Source organism: Lagenorhynchus albirostris, chromosome 18 (assembly GCF_949774975.1).
Source record: "Lagenorhynchus albirostris chromosome 18, mLagAlb1.1, whole genome shotgun sequence".
Lineage (NCBI taxonomy): Eukaryota > Metazoa > Chordata > Mammalia > Artiodactyla > Delphinidae > Lagenorhynchus > Lagenorhynchus albirostris.
Window position 1 is genome coordinate 20,616,490 of NC_083112.1, and position 12,021 is coordinate 20,628,510.

Sequence of the window (12,021 nt, forward strand, 5' to 3'; positions counted from 1 at the left end):
ATTCCTGTCTTTGTTCCTCTGTATGTAGTATGTCTTTTTTCCTCTGGCTTCTTTTAAGATTTTCTCTTTATCACTCATTTTAAGTAATTTGGTTATGATGTGCTTTGGTGTTTCTTGTGCTTGAGGTTTCTTGAGCTTCTTGAATCTGTGGGCTTACAGTTTTCACCAAATTTGGAAAAATCTTGGCCTTTATTTCTTCAAATATGACTCCTGTACCCACCCTCTAGTTTTTTGGGAACTCCAGGTACACATTTATTTGGTCATCTGAAGTTGTCCCAAAGTTCACTGATGCTCAAATCCTCTTTTTCCTTTATATTTCATTTTTTCCTCTCTCTCTTTCATTTGGGATCATTTCTATTGCCTTGTCTTAAATTCACCACTCCCTTCTTCTACAGTGTCTACCATTAATTCCATTTGGTGTATACTTTTTTATCTCCGACATAATAGTTTTCGTGTATAGAAATTTGATGTGGGTCTTTTTGACATCTCCTCTACGTCTTTCCTTAACACGCTTGAACATATAGAATATAATTGTAATAACTGTTATTTCTGGGTCTGTTTCTATTAACTGATTTTTGTCTTCATTATGGGTCATACTTTTCTACTTCTTTGCATGCCTACTGATTTTTCATAGTATGTGAGGCACTGTGAATTTTACCTTGCTGTGTGCTAGATATTTCTGTATTCCTTTAAATATTCTTGACTTTTGTCCTGGGATGCAGTTAAGTTACTTAAGCACAATTTGATCCTTTGGGGGCTTACTTAAAATCTTAATTAATCTCAAGCTAATTTTGTCTCTCAATATTGAGATAATCTCTTCTGAGTACTTTACTTGATGCTCCATATATCATGAGATTTTTCCACTCTGCCTGGTAGGGACCAAATTTATGCCAGCCCCTGTGTGAACTCCAAGCATTGTTCTGCCCATTCATTTCTGAAAGTTCTTTTCCCAGCCTCTGGTAACTTCCTCACATGAATGCTCCAAGTAGCACTCAGCTGAACCCTTGAGGCAAACCCTCTGAAGATCGCAGGAGCTTTCTTTCTAGATGACTGTCCTCTCCAGGCAGCTCTCTTCTCCCTGCTATTCTGCCCCACACATTCTAGCGCCCTGGCTTCCTTAAGTTCTCAACCCTGTCTGCTTGGCTCAGGGTCACTGTCATGCTGTTTGAGTTCTCTCTCCCTGCACTGCAGCCTGGAAACTCTCCATGCAATAATCTGGGACAATCCTAGGGTTTACCACATTTGTTTCCCTTCTCTCGGGGACCACTGTTTTGTGCTTCCTGTTGCCCAATGTCTGAACAACATCGTTTCATAGTTTTTCACTGTGCTTTATGTGTTTAAGGCAGAAAGGTAAACTGGTCCCTGTTATTCCGTCATGACCAAAAGCAGAATTTCCTGCTACTTCCTTAACAGAGAACTTTAGATACCTTTTCGAGTCAAACATAAAATTGATTAATGTGAGAGCTATGTGGCCATATTATTTAAGCAATAGTAGAATATAATAAGATATACAAATAGAAAATAAATGGTGAGAAAAGTAAACAATTTTGGGTACAAAAGCATGAGCCTGGGAGGAATTCTAGACAGCAAATCTGTAAGCATGAACTGGTTTACTTTTACATGCTTTGCTCTTTCCCCCTTTACTGATAGCTCTGACCAGGCAGAAGTCTTCCATTCCTTAATTAGAACCTATGTTAGTGTGACTTAAGTCATTTTTCTACCTGGAAGGAAGCCCGAGAAACCATATGTCACATTACATTATGTCTAACAAGGTAATGGCAGAGACAAGGGTTTGTCCCTAAGCACTGCCGCTTTATGCCCAGGCCACTGTCTGCAGATCGTAATATTTATAATGGTCCTTGGAGTAATCATGTCAGTGTCTCCAGGTGATGTAGCGTGATCAGAAATGATCATAATCAATTTAACTACCTGATTTACATTTGCTTTATCAAGTATGATGCTCCATTACTCCTTTCTCAACTGGGATCTGTTTAATGATTGAAGGCAGATGCCATAAGGCTTCTCTGGCACGGAAAACTCCAGAGCTAAAGAAACTTTAGCCTCTATTTCACTGCATGTATCTAGAACATCACTGAAAGTTCCTAAGGGCTGTTCTCACTGGTGTATTTGTAGAAACGATTTCTGAACTACTCTCTATTTTCTTTCACCTGTGTTTTTAATTCTTAACAGACTGGCTTTTGGTACTGATTGCTTTAAAAACCAAAGCAAAAGTCTTTTTAGTTGCAACAGTTACATTGACTCATGGGTTTGAAGATGAAATTATCTTTGATATTTTCTATTTTAGTGACTTTAAAAGAAAAATCAGGGGGGCTTCCCTGGTGGCGCAGTGGTTGAGAGTCTGCCTGTGGCTGCAGGGGAGGCGGGTTCGTGTCCCGGTCCGGGAAGATCCCACACGCCGCGGAGCGGCTGGGCCCGTGAGCCATGGCCGCTGAGCCTGCGCGTCCGGAGCCTGTGCTCCGCAACGGGAGAGGCCACAACAGTGAGAGGCCCGCGTACTGCAAAAAAAAAAAAAAAAAAAAAAAAAAAAGAAAAGAAAACTCAGGCCAACTCTATTCTATTTTGAATTTCATAATATCTGAAAATCACTTTGTAATATGATCTTCGTTCTGGAAGTTTTATAAAAATGTGACCCAACATCATAGTTTAAGGCTAGTATATATAAGATAAGGGCTAGTTTGCTGCTGTGTCTCTACCTGGTAAATAAGTCATATTTCTCATGTGTCTTTACTCTATAAGAATTGTGCCTATAAGAAAATGGACAGAGAAATACATTACTGTGAAAGGTGATGAAATGACTGACAATTATGTAAATGCCACCAGAAGGATATTTTTTTTTCTCTGTATGCCACACATGAACAGATCTAATAAATTTAGAGCCAGTTCTAGCTGGAATTTGTTTCATTGGGTTTCACAGATGTGCTAATTTGGTCATTTATCTGGACAATAAATGGCATGTCATTTTTCCCTCTAAAAACAAATGAAAGCTTAAACCTCCCTTTCCCCTTCAGTAGCCTGGAAATCATTCTCAGATTGGAAAGGTGGCAAATTGCACGTGTCTAAGTTTGGAGACAAAAGCCTGAGGCAAGCAGGCTGCCAGCAGACAGCCACAATAGTCAGACTCCAACAGATGAATCGAGAGTCTGAGGCAGGCCACGGAGGGAATTCTCCCCAGATCAAACAGGCTGTGGATGGTGAGTTGGGGATAGGTCCCTGAAAAACAAAACACTGAGGTATGTCCCTCTGGGTCACACGTTAAAGAAATAACACAAGTGTTTGATGGCAGGAAATCACACAAGTCATAATCACAGCTTCTCCAGCCCCACACCCCACCCATCGCCTGCTGTTGGATGAGGCCCTGGCTTAAGCTGGAGCTCACGGGGCCATTTCATTTTGACAGAGGGCTTCTCCGCACCGCGTGGCGTGCAAACACCAGAGATACTGGGATCTTGTCTGCAGGGTTCCATTTAATAATAGCACAGTCCCCCCAAAACATGTTTCACGATAAGGAACGATTATCTCACAAGGAAAATCCTAGGAAGACACAAGCCAAATTGATTTTTGTTTTCAATTTTGAATCTACATTTGGTGCTTGGTGGACTTTCTAGACTGGAGTCTCCAACCTAAATTTTTGCCTTTCTTCCCTTTGTTTTTCTGATGTCCTTACAAGCAGGTGTCTGATTCCTTTTAAACCTCCACATCTCCCTTGAGGTGGCAGAAGGACGACTCTGTGCTCCCTAGCGCTGTGTGCCACCATGAGGGGCTATTCTCAGAGCCCTGAATGCAGTCAGCTGCCTCCAGGATGTTCTGTGTCTAAGTTTCCCTGTCCCTTTGTGGCCTTTTATATTTGCATGAATAGACTTTTGTATAAAGGTGAGCTTCTCCTCTGCACCATTTTCTTCCCTCACTCAAGGAGTGGCTTGAAAGCACTGCTCCTGTCCACTGGAGAGAGTCAACAAAGCAGCCTGGGCCTCCTGGCAAAGGGAAGTGAGAGTTTGGTCCTGAGATGAGTGAGGCTGCTGGAAGATTAAACCTAGTCTGTTTCTCAGGTTATTTATGGACGTGACCTGATGAAACAAACACTAACCCACCATCTCTTAATGAGCGGACTAGGCAGAAATTCTTACATGGTATAGTAAATGCTGGTAACTTAATGCACATGCTGTTAGGAAACAAGCCGGTTATGACATAAATGATATGATCAAACCTCAGGCCTTTTTCCAAACTAGTAATATTTTGAAAATCTAACTGGAACTTATCCCATTTGTACTCGTTATTCCTTAGAATTTTGGTCCCATCTCTGGGCCCAGACTAAGCATTTCCCATCTTGACTTTCTCCTTGCTTTTCCTGGGAGAAAATCATTCTGTTCGTTTCATCTACGACTCTACTCTTTCATTTGCTAGATGCCCAGTATGTACTGGGCACTCTGCTGACCCGTGAAAGCACTGAGATGAATATGGTCTATGGACTCTGTCCAAGGGCACAAGGTAGGCAGAGAGACATGCACATCAACTCCATGAAAAGCTCTGGGAAACAGGTTGGAAGCAAGTGTAGCAATAATGATTAATATACTGCATGGGTCAGAAAAATGATGCTTGAACTGGGACTTGTTCTCAGGATTAGAAATTCACTAGAGAGGAAGGACATCCAAGGCAGAGCGTGCATCTGAGTCATGGAAGCAGGAGGCAGGAGGATGCGTGGTGCGGTCGGTGAGCTGCTGATGGTTCTGTGCAGCTGGGAGAGCATGAGTGTGTGTGACCATAAAGCCTTGAAGAAGGAGGGGAAGGAGGAAATGAGAGAGGCACTGACAAGGGACACTCAGGTCAAATTGCGAACGGACTCGTGTGCCATTCTAAGGAATTTGATCTGTGTTCTTTGGGCCTCGGAGAGTCACTTTAAATGACATGACCGGAACAGTAGTTTAGAAAAGGCAGAATGAAGAGGAACCAGCTGATGTGAGGGAGTCGGGGGAGGTGTCATTGAGAGGACTTGGATGCCGGATTGGTCCGCACGATTTTACTGTTTTGATAAAGAAAAGTTGCAGAAACCCTCTTCCTCCCCATCGACAATGATAGGAAAGCACTTTCACCTGAAGGAAGCAGGGCATTGCTCCTGTTTCCGAGATTACACTTGGAAACCATTGTGGAAGAACTGTGTTTCGCGCAGAAGCCGTAACTGGAGGAAGATATCCGATGGATTATGTAATGAGCAAAACCCTGGGCACCCAAGTGGAGGGTGACCTCATTTAGGGAGGCCCTCAAGACAGGACTCAATGGCACAATACTTGAGTTTCATTTTGGACAACACACACTGAAATTCTAGTCTTGCGTGGGTAATTTGACTCTCCCCCCTTACAAGACTGAACCGTGAGGCCAGCAGACCTGCCCACCTGCCCTACTGCTTGGCTCTCTCCCTGTGTTTACGCTTTGAGAGATCTTAGCTTGGGGAATGCTGAGTCTTCTCTGCTCCATGGAATTTTTTTTTTTTTTTTTTTCTGCGGTACGCGGGCCTCTCACTGCTGTGGCCTCTCCCGTTGCGGAGCACAGGCTCCGGACGTGCAGGCTCAGCGGCCATGGCTCACGGGCCCAGCCGCTCCGCGGCATATGGGATCTTCCCAGACCGGGGCACGAACCCGCGTCCCCTGCATCGGCAGGCGGACTCTCAACCACTGCGCCACCAGGGAAGCCCTGCTCCATGGAATTTTAAGAGCTTGAAGCATCTTCTTAATGTTTCCCCTGCACAACCCACTTCTTATAACAGTATGTATCTAAGGCAATTCTTACCCTCAAACTAGAGACTAACTAGAGATTACTGTGTATTCCCAATATTTCTACTTCTGTGATACACAGAGGAAACTCTTTTATATTTTTTCTTTATTATGTTGGCTGCCTGGGCTTTGAAGTATAGCTGATTTACAATGTTGTGTTAATTTCTGCTGTACAGCAAAGTGATTCAGTTATATATATATATATATATTCTTTTTCATATTCTTTTCCATTATGGTTTATCACAGGATATTGACTATAGTTCCCTGTGCTATACAGTAGGACCTTGTTATTTATCCATTCTATTATAATAGTTTGCATCTCCTAACCCCAAACTCCCAATCCATCCCTTGGCCACCCTCTTCCCCCTTGGCAACCACAAGTCTGTTCTCTATGTCTGAGAGTCTGTTTCTGTTTCATAGATACATTCATTTGTGTCATATTTTAGGTTCCACATATAAGTGATATCATATGATATTTGTCTTTGTCTGACTTACTTCACTTAGTATGATAATCTCTAAGTCCATCCATGTCGCTGCAAATGGCATTATTTCATTCTTTCTATGGATGAGTAATATTCCGTTGTATATATGCCACATCTTCTTTATCCATTCGTCTATCGATGGACATTTAGGTTGTTTCCATGTCTTGACTAATGTGAATAGTGCTGCTATGAACATTGGGGTACATGTAGCTTTTTGAACTATAGTTTTTTCCGGATGTAAGTGCTTGGGCTTTTCTAACATTGAATTGTTCCTTGATTTTCATAGTTCCTTTAAGAAAAGCATCCCTGGTTCAAATCCTTTATTTCATTTTCCTTTCCCTGCTTCTCTTCTGCTTTCTCTCTGTACAAGGACAGTGGTATTCACTCTGCACCTGACTCTAAGTATAAAGTTCTATTTTGTTATTCTAAAAGGAACTAGTGTCATTACATATTCTTTTTTCCTCAGATGTAATGGTGTTCATGCCATCTTCTGAGACAGGAAAAAAAAAAAAACTTTTCTACGCTGGCGACTCTCTGTGAATAGTGAATTCTTTTTTAAAACATTTTTATTGGAGTATAGTTGATTTAAAATGTTGTGTTACTTTCTGCTGTACAGCAAAGTGAATCACTTATACACATACCTACATCCACTCTTTTTTAGATTATTTTCCCATATAGGTCATCACAGAATACTGAATAAAGTTCTCTGTGCTATACAATAGTGAATTCTTTAGCGACTTTTCTCCAGAAATCATTCTTGATTTTGTTCAGGTACACACTGAATATTCTTGAAGAACTTGGAGGTGGGCAGAAGGTCAACGATGACACTATTGTCCACTGGGTGAATGAAACATTGAAGGAAGCGGAGAAAAGTTCATCCATCTCTAGTTTCAAGGTAACATGCGTGTCTCCCGCTCGCGGCCACGTGAACATTAAGCTTATCTTTATTGCTTCCACTCTGTTTTCAAGACTGACCTTCAGTGTGAGGTCTCTGAGGCTCCCCCTCCCGTTTTGATTTTGCTTGAATGACCCATTATTGTTTTGACGTTCATAGGCCATTTCATTGACAGATTTCTTGTCGTTTTCTCCCATAATAATTAATTTAAAAAACCCGATCATGTTTTACACGGGATTTTAGATGTTTTTCTTCCAAAGTAATGTAACATATAATGTTTTTTAAATGTGCATAGCTCCACGGCTCAGATTGTTAACATAATGAGGGTGAAATGTAAAATGCTAAGAGATCTCCCATGGGATGTTTTTTTTTTTTTCCCTGAGAAAAAAGCAGTTGTTTACTTGTATCCAAATCCCATTTTTATTAATAACAGTATGACATTTTATTACATTTCTTCACTCATGTTTTATACATTAGCTGGATCCTTCCTCAAGGGCCCTGTGCACTTGATCGACAGTATAATGTCTGCGTCATATCTTAACTACCTTTTCCTGGCTTAAAGGTCAGGGTGGCTGAGAGGGACCCCCTTCAGAGTTATATTAACAGGGCGGGTGAGGCAGTTCATCATGCTATCAATCCTTTCCCTCAAAATCAAGAGAAAAAATGAAAATCTCTCCCCTCCCAGAAAGGGCAGAAGGTATGTCTGTAGGCTGGGCTCTACCAGGAGTGCCCAGTCCCTGTGAGCGCAGCACAGGAATCAGCCAGCTCTGTCCTCCCTCTGCTTACCATCCGTTTGGTCTGGAGGTCGAAGTGGAGGCTGGTGACAGATGTGAGCAGGTCCTTCCAGAAGGAGATTTGGGAAGGCGGTGGCGAACAGTACAGTAGAGCGGTGCTCGCACGATCGAGCGCGGTCTCAGTACTAGGGGCTCCTTGTTTGTAACAGGGGGGCTCCTCGTTTTCTCTTCACAGACATGATGAAGACAGCTTTACCATTTTCCTGAGGTTTTTCTCTTTTTGGCTGCTTTGGGCGGCACGTGGGATCTTAGTTCCCCGACCTGGGATCCCACCCGCGGCCCCTGCAGTGGAAGCGTGAAGTCTTAACCACTGAAGCACCAGGGAAGTCCCACCATTTTCCTGATTTTATAGTGAGGAAACTGGGGGCTATCTAACTCCTGAGGTTACAGCTAGTAATTGCAGGTGGTGTCCATCAGGGAGGGGAAAGCACCTTTCACCTGCGAGGTGAGGTTATAGAGTGGAGGGTATCTATAGGTCACTTGACCATGGCTATGAAGTGAATAGCCCCGGGCATGCGTCTCTCTGTAAAACAGTTGCCACTTTACAGGAATGCATCCCATTTCCTTACCCAGCAGCTTCCGGGGTGATCCTGTGGGGATTCACTCTTGGGAATGTTTGGCAATTTTTTTGCTTCTTGTGATGCTCTGGGCTAATTTTCTCCTGTCTTCCCGCTGAGTCATTGCAGAATTGATTAGGTCAAAAGGACCACAGAAGGAAAATGTCAGATTAGCCCCACACTGCTTTTAAGTGAAACCCTTCAAAAACCGAGCACAGCGCACCCCGATTAATCATTGCAGAAACAGTCCTGGGCCCTCCTCATCTATGAACGCTGCCAGCTGCTGGCCATCTCGCTGCCTGTCAGTCCACCAAGACTGTGGGAAGGAAGTGGGAAAGAAGGTGAAACTCAAATCTCTGCATTTTGTTTCGGTTGTGCTTCTTTACCAAAAAGTTCTCTGGAGATAGAAGCTCAGGCTAACGGTGGAAATTAGATTACGATTATATGTATATTGGTCTTAATTTTGTGGTAGTTCTTACATAACCCAGAAGTAAATGAAAATGGACCCGTTCTATCTTTTAAAATAGTATTCTACCTCTACAGAGGGCCAGTGCTGGAGACCTAGCACCTTGCAGGGGTCCTGTGTCTTGTTTCTTTGTTAGAATTGGTTCTGATTTGGACCCGCAAGGTATGAGGTGTTTGAACTTGACTATGCTCAGACGGTGACACACAGTTGCCTCGGCATGTCTGTACTCACAGGTGCAGAGCTTTGTGCATTTACACCTTAAAAACATTCACAGGGAGTTCCCTGGTGGCGCAGTGGTTAAGAATCCGCCTGCCAACACAGGGGACACAGATTCGATCCCTGGTCTGGGAAGTTCCCACATGCCGCGGAGCAGCTAAGCCCGTGAGCCACAACTACTGAGCCTGCGCTCTAGAGCCCGTGAGCCACAACTACTGAGCCCGTGAGCCACAACTACTGAGCCTGCGTGCCTGGAGCCTGTGCTCCGCAACAAGAGAGGCCACCACAATGAGAAGCCAGCGCACCACAACGAAGAGTAGCCCCCGCTCGCTGCAACTAGAGAAAGCCCACGCACAGCAACAAAGACCCAACGCCGCCCAAAAAATAAATAAATCATGTTCCTTTTTTAAAAAAATCAGGTAGAACCTTTAAAAAAAAAAGCATTCACAGCTTTGCGTGTGTCCATCAAACTGTTTACAGACGCCAAAGAAAGAGCCCAAGATTTTAAGTCAGAATACCTGGGTTCAGATCCCAGCCCCACCACTTATTAGCAAGCCACTTAACCTCAGAAACTCCCTTTGCTTGCTGTAAATTAAGATTAGATGCCTCTGTCCAAGGCTTGTGGCAATAAGTGAGATAACCTATAAAAAGTGCTGAGCAAACTGTGAGACACCAATGGATATTAGTTGCAGTCATTGCATTTGATCACATAATTGCTGTCACTGTCTACCTGGACCTATGGACCCTTTTCTTTCCCTAAGGTCCCCAGGAAAGGAGCATTCACTGAATCCCATCCAACTGAGCCCGCATCATTCTCCCTGCCTGTCACCTCTGGGATGTCTCCTGAAAATGAATCAGGGTTCCTCTTAATGTCTTTAGTCTCTCTTTTCTGATGGTTTCTTTTTCAAATCATCCCTTCCTCTACTAATAACCAGTACTTGAATGAAACATCCTATATATCAACCTCTCTGCTTTTCTCTAGTTGCTCTAACTTCCTTCCATTCACTATTTGGGAATGACTCCCTGCCTGTTGGCAGACAATGGATTTCCCCCACTTAGTGAACCACCAGGAAGCTACTAGTGATGCCGCTACAGAAATGACGACTGGTTTGAAACACCATGTGCGACACTGTGGCATTTCCCACACCAGGATGTATATATTCGTATTTAAGAGGAAAGCACCACTCACTTTCCTTGAGCCAAACAGAAGTAACTTGGGAGCATATTGTTAAAACCCATGCTTTCTCTCTATGCAGGACCCAAAGATTAGTACAAGTCTGCCCGTCCTGGATCTCATTGATGCCATTCAACCAGGTTCCATTAACTATGACCTCCTGAAGACAGAAAGCCTGAACGATGAAGAGAAACTCAACAATGCAAAGTACGTAAATAAACCTGGGGTCAGGGAGGAAAGGATGAGCCGGCATCTGGGGAGCTTTGAACTCCAGTGCCTGTGCCTTCGTGCAAACACTTCTAGGTTCACTGTTGATGCTTTTTCTTCTCATGACGTACTGTGTCCCATCATCATTATTTTCAATACTGGGCAATAGCCGTTTAAGGCTCCAGGTGTTAGAGGGAACGAGACAAAAACGATTGATAACAATTGAAACAATTGAAATTGAAAACAGTTGACTTCTGATTGATAAGCAAGCCTGTAATTTCATAAAACCAATTTCCTAATCATAATCTATGGGAGGCTTCCTGAATAGAGTTTGTACACGGTGCGTGCAAATATAAACATTCTATTTGTGAATATCTGTGGATGTGCCTGGGCAGGGGTGGGGTTCAAGACCAGAGTCTTCACCAGCTTAAGAGCAACTGCTGTTTGCTTTACTTGTAGGATGAGGGTCAGCAGAGCCCAAATCTGGTCTGTTGTCAGCTTTTATACATCAGGTTTTATTTACATAGTTTCTATAGCTCTTTCCTGGATACAATAGCAGCGTTGAAATAGTTGTGACAAAGCCCACAGAGTCTGAAATATTTGCTATCTGGTCTTTATGGAAAGCTTGCCTTCCTAGAGAGACAGGCGCCTTTCTCAGAGCAGGCTGTATTAGTTCCTAGGTCTGTCATAACAAAATACCACAGACGAGGTGACTTCAAACAACAGAAATTTCTTCTCTCACTGTTCTGGAGGCTAGAAGTCCAAGATCAAGGTGTCGGCAGGGTTGGTTCCTCCTGAGGGCCTGGATGGAGAATCTGTCCCACACCTCCCTCATCCTTGGGCTTATAGATGCACCACTCCAATCTCCAACCCTGTCTTCACATGGCCTTCCCTGTGTCTCTGTGACTTCACGTAGCTTTCTTCTCTGTGTGTGTGTATGTCTGTGTCTCTTCTCCCTCTCTTTTATAAGGACGTCAGTCATACTGAATTAGGGCTCCAACCTACCCCAGCATGACCTCATCTGAACTAGCTATACCTTAAATAACACTTTTTCCAAATAGCATCACCATCTGAGGTACCAGGGGTTAGGTCTTCTGCATATGTTTCGTGGGGGGCCGTATTCAACCCATAACACAAGTCCAGAGTTAACGAATGACTAGTGCCCAGCAGCCCTGCTATGTATCTAATCCCAGCAGTGCCCTTCTCTCTGTGCCCAGTTTGGGAAAGTGGGGACGTGCGTTCCTGGTATGCTGATGTCTAGCGCAATCTAATGGAGAGAAGAGAAATAATTCAACAGCAGTTACAGTAGAGTGTGAGGGATGGTATGGAAGGAGGACCCCAGGGTGCTGTGGAGGGGATAGGAAGCTCTACCAAATAACATCTAAGCTGGGACGGATTGAAAGGACAAGTAAGAAGGAGCTGGACCAGGTGAAAGAGCTAGGAA

At 43.5% G+C, this 12,021-nt stretch overlaps 1 protein-coding gene across 3 annotated transcripts in view; it reads left to right on the top strand.

The window, feature by feature from the left end:
• The window catches only part of LCP1 (lymphocyte cytosolic protein 1), a 55,041-nt gene that overhangs the window by 39,678 nt on the left and 3,342 nt on the right, over nucleotides 1–12,021 (top strand). For 2 of the 3 annotated variants that reach the window (XM_060128758.1, XM_060128760.1), the window contains 2 exons: nucleotides 7,040–7,163; nucleotides 10,453–10,577. In XM_060128758.1, the coding sequence (XP_059984741.1) occupies nucleotides 7,040–7,163; nucleotides 10,453–10,577 (249 nt within the window). Of the gene's footprint in view, nucleotides 1–2,305; nucleotides 2,515–7,039; nucleotides 7,164–10,452; nucleotides 10,578–12,021 lie in introns of those variants that run through there. The other variant, XM_060128759.1, reaches the window with a different exon arrangement.